Genomic DNA, 14,775 nt, shown 5'->3' with positions numbered 1-14,775 from the left:
GCCTAGGTTTGTAAAACTGATCAAGACTTCTGGAACAATTTCTTTTGGAAAGACAAGACCAAAGTAGAAAAGTCTGGTCATAAAGCGCAGCAGCACATTTGATGAAACCCAAATGCAGCATATTAGCAGAAACACCTCATACCAACTATTAAGCACAGTGGTGGAGCGGTAATGATTAGAGTTTGTTTTGCAGCCACAGGACCTGGGCACCTTGCAGTCACTGAGTCATGAACTCCTCTGTATACTCAAGAATTTATTGAAAGCATTTCTCCAATGGCTAAAGCTAGGCTGAAATTGTGTTACACAGCAGGACAATGATCCCAAGCATAGCAGCAAATCTACAATATAATTACTGAAAATGAGACTGATTAGGTTGTTGCAGTGGCCTGGGTTAAGTCCAGACTTCGACCTGATTGAAATTCTGTGGCCAGAACTCAGAGCCTAAACAAACCTCATTAAATCATGGGATGTACTTTGTTTTTCACAAGACTACATAGAGGCTTGTGAACATTTTTCATTTTCAAAAGCTTGTATTTGCACCCACAAACCAGTAAATGGATCAGACCTTTCTTTCCATTATCCTCGCAGCTTTTATGGCAGGAGCTAAAGTGATGAACAACAAGTGCTTGAATTTGGTTGCAGCTGTAGCATCTGTTGGGGGAAATGTGTCTTTTCGTTTTTTTAAATTATAGAAGCTCTTACTAACAGTGTGAATGATGTACTTACAGGCGTAGAGTATTCACTGCAAGGCTGCTTTGGTTCATGAAAGTTTTATTCACTTCAGACCCCAGAAGCTCTTGAGCTTTAATATGTTCTCATTTCAAACAGCTCGCTTTTATGAGCTCACACCAAGCAGCCTGCTTTTGTCCAAAAATCCTAATAAGAGCCGCAATTAAGCAAACCATGCCACTCTGTAATACATGTACATGTTATTCTGATAAATCCAAACATGCATGTAAATTCTAAAGGGGAATAAATAGTTTTGTTACAATTGCAGGGAGTCAGTGGAATAGATGGCATTCCTGGGCCTGCTGGGGAGAAAGGAGACAAGGTAAGGCTAATGATCAACATATTATTGTATTGTCACTATTTAAGACATGGTTTTAAGAAGACAAGACTTTAAAAATCCTCTCACTGGTTTTGGCTCTCATTTGTGTGATTTCCACCCCACAACCTTTTGTTTTAGTCCTCTCTGATTTCCCTAGAGAAGGCCTCTAAGTGCTCTGTTAGCAAAAACAATTAGACAAAAACTCTATAACCGCCTAACACAAAGAGCCTCTTAATGAGATGCCCCAATGGACCAATAAAGCCAAAGGGGCTCGAGTGTAAACAAGTCTGTATTGCAATAGCCACTCTGTTTTTGTTTTCATGGAAACCAGAAAGAACAACCTTTCCCCATTAAACACAAGCTAACTCTATTTCATTATGTTTTAACAGGGCGAGCCTGGTGTGAGCGGTCAACCAGGACCAAAGGTAAGATCGGGTTTTTTTGTTTTTGTTTTTGTGTTCTTTAATCCTGTCCTGCTGGCAGGTTTTGCAATCAGACTTGTGATCTGAATGCATGCTGGTGCTGAACACATTTAGCTTTTGCAAGAACAGCTATACAGAATCTGTATAGGCACCTCTTGTTCAAGTGAATCATTTATCTGCTTAATTATTCATTTATTTTTGTGTTATTTTAAAATTTTAAATGGATATGACGATGTCTAAGTCAAGACAGGCAAGAGAAAAAAGTGGTGGTGGTTGGGATGGGGAGTAGAAATGGGATGATAGAAACAAATAGAAATGCACAATGTATTGCCAATTGCTGCATCTGTAAGAAACAAAAAACAGAACAAAACAAACATACAGCACGTGAACAGAAGAAATTTGATAATACACAGATACATAAATTCACAAATCTTCCTATAGTGTGTGTGTACGAGTGAGAGAGAGAGAGAGAAAGAGAGAGAGAGAGAGAGCCAGTGAGTGTGAGAAAGTCTTTGTCACAAATGTACTTGATAATGAGGGTGGGAAGCTGCAACAAAACCCACCAGAAGCCTGACGGCGCACAGAGATGGAATCAGGACAACCCCCCAAGAGTGCCCAAGGCCTGAGGCCACACATCTCTGTGACACTCGCTTGTCTATCCCAGGAGGAGAAGGAGGGAGGCCCCAGATGGGGTGCCCACAGCCAAAGGGTGAGAGTCCCAGAGAACCAGAGGTAACGGGCACCCGACCCTGCTAGAGGCTGGCCACCCTGGTACGAGTCGATAGCAGGGTCCCAGGGTTCCAGGGCCCGAGGCGCCCAGGACCACCTGGCAGCGCCTCCCCTTCCCAACATGGTGGACTTCCAGGCTAACCCATACCACCAAGGGAGCGGGCCAACAACCTCCAGCTATACACCCAGGGACCAACAAGCACCAGCAGGGAGGGGCAGAAAACCACTGGCTCAGTCGGCACCCCCATTCCCCAAAATTTGCCGTGATGTTGAAGACCCCACCCAATTGGTCTACGGGCACCCACAAGCTCAGACCGGCACAGACTGGACACCCCAACATGGGCTGTCCTGCGAGGTGGCTAGTGGGAGTGTAGACTACCCCCACACAAGGAGGGAGCCAGCCAGAGGCCAAAAATGTTATAGGTTTTTTTTATTCCTTTCTCATTACATGATGAAAAACTTTGTACTGTTCTGATAAATATCTGGATTGATTTAAATGGGTAAGAGAGGGTTAAATAGGGATCGGTGTAAATAAGTAGTTTTTTTTGTTTGTTTGTTTGTTTTTTTGGTAGAATCAACATTTTAATGTTGGTACCTCTTTCCATGAGTAAAGAGGCACTTCTCTAACGTGTGAGATCATGCTCTACTGCTCTACTGTTTTTAATAAAGGAACATATTCCTTTATTAAATTCAACCGTACCAGCTCTGAGAGCTTGGCAGAAAAATCTTATACCTAGATATCTAATGTTAACTGACTGTAGTGGTCAGTAGTGGTGGTGGTTTTTTGAAAATTACAATTTCATGAAAATTCTGAAAAAGGTAGGCGCTAGCATGGGCCAAGAGTCTTTGTAAAACCCTGCTGGAAAACCTTCTGGCCCTGGGGCATTATTGTTTGAGAAATGCTGTAAGTCTTCATGGAATTCATACATTGAAAGAGGTGAATCCAGAACCATAATATGTTCGTCATTTAGTTTTTGTAGATTCATTTTGTTAAGAATTTCTGCAATGTCAGCATGAGCGCGATTCTAATTTGATGTTTTGTTCCAGTTCTGATACAATCATTTATTCCTTCTTTTTCTTATATGAACAGTAAGATAATATTTTGCCCCACATTATTACATTTCCTGCTTTCCATAGAACACATGTGTCAAGACAAAAAAGACACACAACCAAGGAGACATAGATGACACAAAAACTAGAATATAACTCAACTAAATCCTAACTAATAATAACAGCATAAGAACTTAACATGTTTTCATTAAAAATACAAAATAAACTCAAAACGCTGGGTCACAGACTAAGCCCCGCACAACATGGTGATATTCCTTTCAGGTCATTATTATCTAAATATGTTGCCCATTCCTTTTGGAAATAGTTAATGAAGCTTTGTTCTTTCAGTAATGATGTATTAAATCTCCAGCTCCTAATTGGTGGTGTGACTCTTTTCTGAATCTGATCTGAGTCTGTGATATCGCTCATATTGGAGCTGCTAACTAAAAAGTAGTCTAAGCGAGATTGTGAGTGGTGTACTGGTGAAAGGAAGGTGTAATGCTTGAGAGTTGTGTGAACGCCAAGCATCGCAAAGACCAAATTTACTCTTGCATTATTTAAGAATGATGGACTTCCAGTTCCTTTGACTCACTGCTGTACTGAGCCTGTCAATTTCTGGATTAAATACTAGGTTGAAGTCTCCTCCTAGAAGCTTTCTTCCTTCTCAGAATGATCTGAGAAGGAAGAAAGGAAGGAATGAAAAACTAGCAATACACAGATACCATAAATCTGCCTTCTGAATCTGTAATAGTGTTGCTAACAGTGAAGTTTATTTTTTTGCTTATTTATATGGCTACACTTCTTTGTTTTGAATTGTAACAGGCTGAGAACGCATGAGGGAACTGTGGAGAAGTGAGTTAGGATTAGTAGAAAGACGGTCTGCCTGTAAGTCATTTAATCGGTGCTGAAGTCGATTGATGTGTGCAGGATTAGTTTGTTTTTTTCATTTAGTCTCGCAATACTACAAAGGTCGCCAAAGGTTAAGATCTGCTTATTTTGCTATTCATTATATTTGATACATTGATGAACCACCATTATCGATATTGGCAATCATAATTCTGCTCACTTTTTATGCTTACATTGAGGTAAATCATTTCTTTTGCTATATTAAAGCAACTCATTACCTGCCAAAATATTTTATACTTTAAAAAGGTTTTTTTTTTTTTAAAAAACACAACATTTTGTCTCTTTCAGGGAGATCAGGGCCCACCAGGATTCCCAGGTCTACCAGGAGCAGATGGTCCAGAAGGACATCCTGGTCCTAGGGGTCTGCCTGGTCCTCCTGGCCCCCCAGGGCCTCCAGGAAGAAACTTCATCCCAGACTTTGAGGTATAGTGTGTTTCACTACTAAATGAATGGGGATAATATATCTAATGTTTTGTGATTTTTACCATTAGAAAGTCATAAAGAATAATATAGAACTTTAGCTGATATGAGTAGTGATTTGTGTGTAGAACTAGAGCATGATGACAGAATGTATAATATCTATGCAGTGTTTAACCCAGTCTGCCTGTAAGCACAGAAAAAGTCCAAATGAATTGTCTGTGAATGTTGCAGCGTGTGTGTTATAACAAAACTTTTGATCATTAACTGTGCATAACTTTGATGTGAGCCCTCTTTGCCAAAAAACATGTTGGCTCATTTCTAGATGCCTTTGCACTTTTTTAGGATCTGGAAGGATCGGGGCTAGAGACCGCTGCAGGAGCTACATTACCCAGAGGTCCACAGGTACAAATGTGGCACGTTGTTTCGTCTAATTTTAGCATTTCACGAACAGTTGCTGTTATTACCTATGGTTTTACAGTCTTGTACATATATACTTCTTTCTCTTAAAAGTGTCCCCTTTCTTTCACTTGTACTGAATGGGTTTGCATACAATTTTCGTTGTTCGAAAGCACAATGACATTAAAGATTCTGACAGTGTTATTTTGGTTTGAATTTCACAGGGACCTCCAGGACTCCCAGGACTTCCAGGACCCAAGGTAAAATATTTGGGTCTATGTGAATGTCTCTCCCTGAAAAATGTTCTCCCACACAACAGGTTAAGTTGGATGGGTGAACATTTAAAGTCTAAGGTCTTGGATGGCATTCGATGATGCATACAAGAAATTGCTGGTTTTGCTAAATGAAATTTGTTTTTTAAATCTAGATTTCTTTATTATGTCCTTTTCATCCTTCTCATAGGGTAAAGATGGTTTTGAAGGTGTTCCAGGAAAGCCAGGACAAAAGGTTGGTCTGCTGTTATCTCAACTGTTTTTCTTCTTAAGATGCTGAAGATATTAAATCAACAAGCTTCTTGAAAATCTGCTGAAAGGCCTTGTGGTGAGAGGAGATGTCAGCTTTGGGCTGCATGGTGCTCTAGAAATTAAAAATTCTGTCATCTTACAGGTTCACAGCCAGCTTTGTTGCACTTCTCACTGTGTTTCACTTGAACTCTGTGTCCCTAAAGATTGGAACATTACAATCAATATCATTGATTTGGTCATTTATCAGTTTTTCAGAAAAAAATCCTCAGTTTTAAGAAAATTAAGTCACCTTTTACATCATAATGATTATCATTATTTTTCTTCATTCCTTCTGCAGGGAGAGCAGGGTGTTCCCGGACACCCAGGCATTCCTGGTACAGATGGACTGACTGGGACAGAGGTCAGTGATCTGAATAATTCTGACAGTTTAACAAGCAGTGTGCCCTTTTTTAAAGACTGATACTTAAATAAATGATGTTCAGTCAAGCTGTAAATTATTTCAGTCTGCAGTAGTTTGCATGCATCAGTGAAAACAGATGTAACTCAAAAACAGCATAAAAAGTCATAGCTTGGGCAGGGTTGGGTTGCAAAGTAGACTGCAGATGCAGCAACAACTGGAGAGTAAGATTAACACAAAAAAAAAAAATTAAAAAAAAATTTACTAGTCAGAGAGAAGGGACACATATTGAAGTGGCACTGAGAACTACAGCTAATGTTTAATCCTGTGTCTGTAGGGACCAAAGGGGGACAAAGGTGACCAAGGACAAAAGGTGAAACCATCAATGAGCTGCTAGACAGATACTGCATACATGCACTGCTGTATGCTAAAAGGTAAAAATGTCAACTAATTATTTTTATTTTTCCAGGGAGAGCCAGGACAGGATGGGCGTAGTTTGCCTGGCCCCCCAGGACCACCTGGACCACCAGGAACCATCATCAACCTCCAGGATGTAAGTAGTGATCCTTTGATTCTACTGTTTAAACGTGATGGTGTTTAGTGAGTCTCCATCTTACTGTTAAAACTCCTTTTCTCTGTCTTCAGCTCTTATTGAATGACACAGATGGTTCCTTTAACTTCTCAGGGATTTTTGAAGCTCAGGGACCCGCTGTGAGTACCAGACCAAAATTCATTAAGTGTAGACCAAATGCAGACAGTACATAAAAGACTGACATAGCTTGTAGGTCTGAAGAGTGAAGCCAGCGCACAAGTGCCTTCAGCTTGCATTCTTTCTAATAGCTACCACAGGACAACTCTTCTGGTTACAAAAAGACTACTGGAAAACCATCCCACTGCTCTTGCTCTTTGACTTATTTCATTACATAGATTATCAATTATTCCATTGTTAAATCTCATTAATATTTGCAGGGACCAAAGGGTCCAAAGGGTGACATTGGGTTGCCAGGTTTCCAAGGACCTCCTGGACTTAAAGTAAGTAGGATGTACATACAACATGATTTGTACTCAGAGTTTTCTGTATGGACACTATAATGAAAACTATCAGTAAGTTGCTTTTTTTTTTAATTAACACAATGTACTTGTGTGTACACACAGGGTGAAAAGGGTGAGCCAGGATTTGTCATCTCAGCAGATGGATCCATGATGTCTGGCCTGTCTGGGCCAGTGGGACCTAAAGGAGTCAAGGTTATATTTCCTATCTAGATTATTTTCACTTTCTAGACCTAACTTCCTGGTAAAGTTTTCTGTGTATGTGTATGAAGAGTGCAGGATGGTACATAAATATAGCTTTGTTTGCAGGGAGATAACGGTGTACCAGGGCCCCCTGGAATTCAAGTAAGTTATTGCAGAAAACCAAAGTAAATGCTAATGATTGCTGGTTTTATTTCCACTGATATAGATCATCAGGTTCATCACTTTCTCTAATTCCCAACAGGGGCCCATAGGACCACCGGGGCACAAGGGAGAATTTGGGCTCCCTGGAAGACCAGTAAGCACCATGGACTCTCCAAACACTGTCTAATTAAGATTAGATTAAGATATTTCTGTGCATTGATTCAAAAATTAGAAGATTAAGATGAACTAAAACAGTGAATATTTGACATGATTAGCTTTCTCCAAACTCATTTTCTCAGTTCATGTGTTGAAACTCCTGTTTGATTTAGTTTTATGTTAAATTTGATCACACACTGACTTGTTCAGCAAACTATCCAATCTCCCAAATTCCCCTGCGGGAATTGTTGAAGTTAAAATCAATGTAACTTTCTTTTCTAAAAACTTAAATGCTTTTTGGATAACGACGCTCCATCTCTGCAGGGTCGCCCAGGCCTGATGGGACATAAAGGAGAGAAAGGGGACTCTCGAGGCCTGCCAGTGAGTCACGCATTATGGTTTCTATGTATTAATATTGTGCAGCTGGTTTTAATCATAATCTTCAAATGAAGCATAGGTTGCTTTGATTAACTTGTGCCAGTTTCGCAAAGAGTTTCATTTCAGTTTTTTTCAGTTTTGTCTTTTCTTCTTTTACTCTGCTTAGGGACCTCCCGGCCCTCCCGGACCACCGGGGCGCCCAGGAATGTTCAACTGCCCCAAAGGAGTAAACACTTTTAATTTTTTACACAGTTTTTGTCAATTGTCACCTTAAATTATGTGTTTTATTTGCTCACTGTTTCCTTTTATTCCTAAAGACAGTGTTCCCTATACCCCCCAGACCACACTGCAAAATGCCCGTAGGTTTCTGACCGTACAACTGCACTGTATACTAATAAAGCATAATAAATTGACAGCTTTAGTACAGCCTGTGTTAAAGAGCTTTATGTAAAATCCCACTGGTAAAATTATATTTGTATTGTGGAATATTGATTTTGCACAAAGTCTGTCTGCTTATCTGCAGTGCATACTTGATTTTTCTCTGACACAGGCTGCATAAAAATCAGCATGTAGATAAATTATCCATCGGACTTTAGAGTGTATGCTGAGCCGACTCTGAAGTGCATCTTGATCAAACCTCATGTGCACAAAAGCACAGCACTGTTTTCGTGGGCCACCACACCATTTTTTTCCTCTCCTCCCATCTCTTTCACACCATCCTCTGCTTTTCCCTCTGTATACTGATAACACGCATGTTTTTCATTGTAACACTGAATCTTTTATCACTCAGAACATTTTAACAGCTGTTCCAAAATATTCCTGCATGCTGCATTTCAAGTCTGTAAAGATGAAGGCTAATTGTAGAAAACAAAAGGAGGTAGTTATAAAGTCGCACCCAAAGAAAATCTGCATGCCTTTGCATTTGCTGATCAAGTGTGGTGTTAACATGCAAAACAGATGTATCAGTACCCTAATGTATTGTAAACTGACTGAGGAATTGTGTCACTGCCTATTGTTAATCTGCCTTTGTTCTGTTATTTCAGCTTAATTCAAATGGAACCATTGCAACTGGTAGGTTTGGACACCTTATCTGTTTCCCGTAAATTAAACACCAACTAATTACGGAAATAGTTTGCCAGAGACTGACTTTACACTAAAAATACCTTTAATAAAAATACCCAAAATATGCAGAGTATTTACAGTACATTTTGTTGTCTCAAAGGTAACTGTCAGACAGGAATAAAAGGGGAGAAGGGAGAGAGGGGACTTCCAGGGATACCAGCTCCACCAAGTGAGTTAAAATTGTCTTCCTTAGTATTAAAATAAAAACACCAAATATAATAAGAATTATCAGAGAGAAAAATCAATCTTAATATAAAGGAGGTTTAAAAGGGCAAATTTATGTAGTTTTTTTTATGCTTTTAACCTGCTGTAATTCAAGAATTAAAGTGTTTTTTTTTTTGTTTCTCCTCTAGTGTCATATAATCAAAGAGGAGGCTGGGTAAGTTTTATAAGGGAAAAACAAAGGTTGCTCTTTTCTCTTTTTTTGTTATGGAATATGTCCTTGAATTTTAAGCACAAATTGTATGTAAAAGGTGAATATAGCCATTTGTGTTGTGGATTTATGATCAGGTTGTAAGAATATGTCTAAAATATCCTGAAAGCTAAGTAGGGTGTAGAAGACATAAAAGAAAATATTAGTGAAAAACCAGTTGGAGACAGTTTAGCTGAAAATATATTGGCAGAAACTTCATAGCACCTTTGCTTAAATATTCTAAGGAAAAGCAGAGTTTATACTGGATGACATTAAAAAAAGAAAGAAAAAGTCCCACAAGTCATTATCATGGATTTTCAACATTTTTTTAACTACTGGATAAAAAGATGGCTTGAAAGTATTTTTGAGTCAGGAACCACTTAGATTAGTTTAAGACAATGAATGATTTGAGACTTATGTCATGTAAAGAAAGAGAGTGGAGTGCCAAATTATTAGTTAATTTTAGCAAACTTCATTAACAACATTCATCCACATGTTCTGACTGTATGGCGGCAAAGGCAGCTGTTAATAAGTACTTAGTAACATTCAAATAAAATACTAGAATTTCACTCACTTAAATTGGACCACAAACTTGTTGGACAGGTTGTTAATGCTATTCAGCAGGCCTTTTAAATCATTTTAAATCATTTTATAGACTCATATTAAAAATACTCCGAAACATACCAACAGGAGTTCTGGCATTTGAAATTGGTGAGATGAAGCCTAGCAGGGAGCTGGTGGCTACAGCCATGTTTGTCAACTTCTGCCTGTCAGTGAAGTCAACCACACACCAGATAGAACTAAACTTTAATAGAAAATTAACAAGTTCTGAAAACGGTTTCAGCCCATGTAGAGTTGTTGGGGAAAGTTGGCTGCGTAAACTGCAACCATGTTTTGTACCAGACTTGATTTCTGCTCTAAAGTTTGGTCTTTTTACATGGGAGTCTTTATGGATTGATTTACTTTTCGAAGTCTTTAAGTAGACATTTGAAGGACTGTAGTTTTTGGCACTTAATCATTTTTCATTCAGCAGTTGGTTACTGTGTGTGTGTTTTTGCCTGTGCATGCACTAATAGGTGATGAATGGTGACCAGGGAATCAAAGGGGAAAAGGGAGAGGCGGGGTTCCCAGGGATTTCAGGTATCTCTGGAAGACCAGGACCAGTGGTAAGTTTTATGTATCATGGTATATTTTTGAAAGAATAAACCTTAAAGTGTTAGTAATTCTGTCCTTTATATATTTTAGGGGCCCAAAGGAGAATCAGTGGTCGGTCCCCCTGGTCCCCCTGGGCCACCAGGCCCTCCTGGTATACCAGGCTATGGCAAGCCTGGTCTTGTTGGACCTCCTGGGCCACCAGGACCTCCAGGGCCCTCTGGGTCATCCTTGAGATATGGTTCAGGTAAAACTCATTAAACTGCAAATATAAGAAATATAATCGTCTGAAGCATGTGTAGTTACTGTAACTAATTTAATAAAACAATCACTTACAATATGCTACATGGAAGATACTGAGATCTTTGTTATTGCAGGTCTGACCATTGCTGGCCCCCCAGGCCCTCCTGGACCTCCTGGACCACCTGGACCTGCTAGTCCTTCAAGTAACACAGCATCTGTAAGTCAGTTTATTTGTGGCTGAGCTATATATTAATATAACACCAGACCCATGATTCTCCTAACTGATTTTTTTTCTGCACATTTTGTCCTTTTCCACATTTGCTTCTTAGCTGAAAACATTTTCGACTCGTGAGAGTATGATGCAGCAAACAGTGAAAGATGCAGAGGGCACTCTGGCATTTGTTACAACGACAGGAAGTCTCTTCCTTAAAGTTTCCCAGGGATGGAAAGAGATCCAGGTACTAATTTACAATGGTGCTTTATCAGTTTGGTAAAACCGTTTTACAGAAATACTTTCATGTTCATATTAGTACACTGGTCACAGAACAAACTGCTCTCCATCATGATCATGAATAACACATCTCACCTGCTCAGCTTCACCCTAATGAGGCGGCAGAGCTCATTCTCACTCATACTGATTTAACCCTTCTCCCATAACGCTTCAGGAAATCCTTTCTACCTTTCTATGTGAAACTGTACAGTAACTCTTCCTTCTGTGACGGGTGAACACACCTGTTAGACATAAAGTTCCACACACATATTTCTGTACTATACCCTTTTGCAGCAGTTTCTTGGATTTCTAGTGTACATATTATTAATTCAATTCACACTACTCTCTTGCACAATATCAGTCTTACTTTTTACTCTCCTTTAACTCAACCTCTTTTTATTTTTTATTTTCTTTGGGGGTTTTTTTGTCAACGTTGTATATGTGAACTTTTTGGTTAAACTTTTTTCTTACACTATAAGATTCTCACTCTGCACCTGTGTCACTTTAACTACACTGTTTATTTTTTTTAGATTTCTTTGTCCTCCTGCTGTAAGACAATAATTACCTTTGTAGAATCAATAACATCTTTCTTCCTCTCTCTCTAAATAGCCAAGGTCAATGCACTGGAACATGTGATTTAACTGCAGAAAGTTCAGAATAAGAGGCACTTGATCTTTTTAGTCTGATATTTGGACTTTTATAGATGCTGGAAACAGATTTTGAGGTCCAAGGGTTTTTTTCCATTAAACTAATAAATGATTAATGAGCTGCAAACAGGGGAAAAAAACCCAGAAAATATTACCGAATCAAATCATTATTATTGATTTAAGGGCAACATGAACTCAAATACATCAACTTTTGGTATATATTTTCCTAACTTTATACTTCTGTTTTGTTCACACAGCTTGGCAGCCTGATCTACCTCTCCAATAACATTATCCCACAAGATGAGGTACTTATTGCATAACCTTTCAATATTAAAAAAAATGCCTTTGTGGAATTTGGTGTTAGAGTATTCATCTCTCTAACATTTATTTTCAATGATTCATTTAGCCTCGAGCCTCACATCATGTAAGAGGAGACACCATGCAAAGAATACACTCTGTTAAAGGCAGGGTGAGTGCTTGATTATCATCGAAGCCCTTGTGAAGAGATTTGTTTTTAGTTGTCTCTTGAACAACCTCGGATTAACACCGATCTGTTCCGTCTTCTCCCTGAAGCTCAACCTGGTGGCATTGAACCAGCCTCACTCAGGGGACATGATGGGGCTTGACATGGCTGACCGGATGTGCTTCGAGCAGGCCAAGGCGATGGGTTTGGCTCCCAATTACCGTGCCTTCATTTCCTCCCACAGGCAAGACCTGGTTCATGTTGTCTATCCAGGTTTCCGGCAGACTCTGCCAGTTACCAACCTCAGAGTGAGTGCTGCTTTTTACTGTCAAACAACCACTAGCATCAAAATTTCAACATGTCCGAAGTATGTATTTTTAAAATGTATCGAACCCGCTATGTCTCACCACAGGGAGACATGATGTTTAGGAATTGGCGCTCAATTTTCACCGGCAATGGGGGGCCGATCAATACCAGGATACCCATCTACTCCTTTGATGGCCGGGATGTCTTAGCTGACCCCTTCTGGTTTGTACACTTCATTTACTGAATTTGTTTCTTGGAGTCTGTTCATCTGTCTACAGCAGTGATATTTTCTGTTCTCTTTCTATCAGGCCTCAGAAGAGTGTTTGGCACGGCTCTACCAGCCAGGGGCTCCGCGCAACAGACAAGCACTGTGAGACATGGCGAGCAGACCATGTATCCGTCATGGGCCAGTCATCAAGCCTGACCTCAGGTCTGCTCCTGGGTCAGGAGACTCGTAGCTGTTCCAACGAATACATTGTCTTGTGCATTGAGACCCACAAAAACCCGTAAACCGCCCTGTCCCTGAATATCACTCCTCCGAGGAAACCCATCCGAGCTTCCACTGAAGTTAAAACCTCTGGGAAAAGATCTGAGCGCCCCTCTTAGAAAAGGATGTCACTTTCAGCACATCTTTGGTGCTACGTGTAGCATTTTGTGTTCTTCTTTTTTTTTAACTCCACTTTCACACTTACAACATGAATGTTACTAATTCTGACACCCTTCCCCCTACTGGCATCACACATAGGGTTTGAGGCAGTAACAAACTGCTGACATCAGCAAGGGATCTCCTTGGAAGGTAAGCTAAGATTAGGTTTTTGCTACACTCTGGAGCTGAAACCAGTTTGTGAACTGCTTAGCAAAGCAATGAATAGAAACGACCCTTTGTGTTGTAAAGCAATCCAAAAGATTTCCAACTTGGCACATACTATACTGTAAAATGCAGCACAGAGGCTAACATGGGCTGCTAATCTTTTTAGCATCCGTTGTACTTATTAGTCTAACATCTCAAATGCAATGTGGTAATCATTTAGTCACGTTAAAATGATACACGCAGCACCCAGAGTTTTTTTTTTTCAAGAAAGGTGGGCTCATTTGCAACAAGGCACATCTGTGTCATATTACGAGAACCATACATAAAGTAACACTCATGGGTTTTCCCCTCAGTCATGCAGGTGTGTTGAGGATGAGAGAGGTCCTTTTTTTGTAGTTCTTCAGGAGACTGGAAGTAAAGACTGAGGATGGCTGCAGGAACCCTGCACCTGCCCTGAAGCGTGCCAGTCTAAAGACTTTTCCAATGGAAGTGTGAAAGGCAACTTACAAATGTTTTTCTATGTTTACAGTTGGTCTTGAAAGGGTGTTAAACCAATTCAGGAGAAAAAAAAAGTTCTATTAAGACCAGAACTCTCTACAACCAACATGTCCCTCAGCCAACCAGTGTTGCCACCAAAGTAACTTTTGATGCACTGTACTTCATTTTTGATATTTTCTAGTTCAACATTTCCATCCTTTAAAAAGTGTCTGTCTTGTAGCTTTTTTTTTCATCTTATCAGCTCTTTCTCTTAAGGGTATTTAATTTAAATTCAATGATTTATTTATACTGTCACAGCACATAACAAGAAATCAGATGGTTAAATTTAAGAATGTAATTTATCATGTGTTGTTTGTCAAATGACTATTTCTTCCAACTTTTTGCCTGTTTCTTTCTTTTTGGTTTTCATATGTTGTCTTTTCATTGTTTTAAAGAAGTTTGGAGAATTCTGGAGAACATTAGCGACATCAAAAATAATTTCCATCCAGTGTAAAAGTGCCATTAAAACAAATGATTCAGTTTTATGTTGGAAAGAAACCCTAGAAACTGTCTAAGGTCAAAAGTGAAAGCATGTGTTTTGTATAGATATTGGTGCTTTATGTTGAATAAAGACTTTTCTTTTCATAACTTGTTTTTGTTTCATTTTCATTTTAGAGAGAAAGAAATCCTAAGTTTGTTTGGTCTGCTTCAAGGTTTTGATTTTATAGCACAAAGGCTTTCTGCATTGGTTCACTTGTATCACTGCTGTCAACCTGCCAATTAACAAAGATCTTAATGTTGTTTGCTAATTCAAGTCAGTGAATTAGATTT

General features: G+C 39.4%; 1 protein-coding gene across 1 annotated transcript in view; it reads left to right on the top strand.

Annotated features, from left to right (window-relative positions):
- Positions 1-14,596, top strand: part of LOC116324436 (collagen alpha-1(XVIII) chain-like) — a 63,510-nt gene extending 48,914 nt beyond the window's left edge. The window contains exons 16-44 of the mRNA XM_031745027.2: positions 998-1,051; positions 1,438-1,473; positions 4,444-4,578; positions 4,918-4,977; positions 5,196-5,231; positions 5,434-5,478; positions 5,833-5,895; positions 6,230-6,265; positions 6,362-6,445; positions 6,538-6,603; positions 6,862-6,924; positions 7,048-7,137; positions 7,252-7,287; positions 7,388-7,441; positions 7,768-7,824; positions 7,988-8,047; positions 8,139-8,180; positions 8,865-8,892; positions 9,044-9,112; positions 9,297-9,322; positions 10,432-10,521; positions 10,601-10,754; positions 10,885-10,967; positions 11,080-11,208; positions 12,145-12,192; positions 12,294-12,356; positions 12,461-12,658; positions 12,763-12,878; positions 12,965-14,596. Of these exons, the coding sequence (XP_031600887.1) occupies positions 998-1,051; positions 1,438-1,473; positions 4,444-4,578; positions 4,918-4,977; positions 5,196-5,231; positions 5,434-5,478; positions 5,833-5,895; positions 6,230-6,265; positions 6,362-6,445; positions 6,538-6,603; positions 6,862-6,924; positions 7,048-7,137; positions 7,252-7,287; positions 7,388-7,441; positions 7,768-7,824; positions 7,988-8,047; positions 8,139-8,180; positions 8,865-8,892; positions 9,044-9,112; positions 9,297-9,322; positions 10,432-10,521; positions 10,601-10,754; positions 10,885-10,967; positions 11,080-11,208; positions 12,145-12,192; positions 12,294-12,356; positions 12,461-12,658; positions 12,763-12,878; positions 12,965-13,166 (2,223 nt within the window). The 3' untranslated portion in view covers positions 13,167-14,596. The remainder of the gene's footprint in view (positions 1-997; positions 1,052-1,437; positions 1,474-4,443; positions 4,579-4,917; positions 4,978-5,195; positions 5,232-5,433; positions 5,479-5,832; positions 5,896-6,229; positions 6,266-6,361; positions 6,446-6,537; positions 6,604-6,861; positions 6,925-7,047; positions 7,138-7,251; positions 7,288-7,387; positions 7,442-7,767; positions 7,825-7,987; positions 8,048-8,138; positions 8,181-8,864; positions 8,893-9,043; positions 9,113-9,296; positions 9,323-10,431; positions 10,522-10,600; positions 10,755-10,884; positions 10,968-11,079; positions 11,209-12,144; positions 12,193-12,293; positions 12,357-12,460; positions 12,659-12,762; positions 12,879-12,964) is intronic.
- The last annotated feature ends 179 nt before the right edge of the window (positions 14,597-14,775 follow it).

Source organism: Oreochromis aureus, linkage group 9 (genome assembly GCF_013358895.1).
Source record: "Oreochromis aureus strain Israel breed Guangdong linkage group 9, ZZ_aureus, whole genome shotgun sequence".
NCBI lineage: Eukaryota > Metazoa > Chordata > Actinopteri > Cichliformes > Cichlidae > Oreochromis > Oreochromis aureus.
Note: the sequence above shows the minus strand (reverse complement) of the source record. Positions and strands in the feature narration are given on the sequence as shown.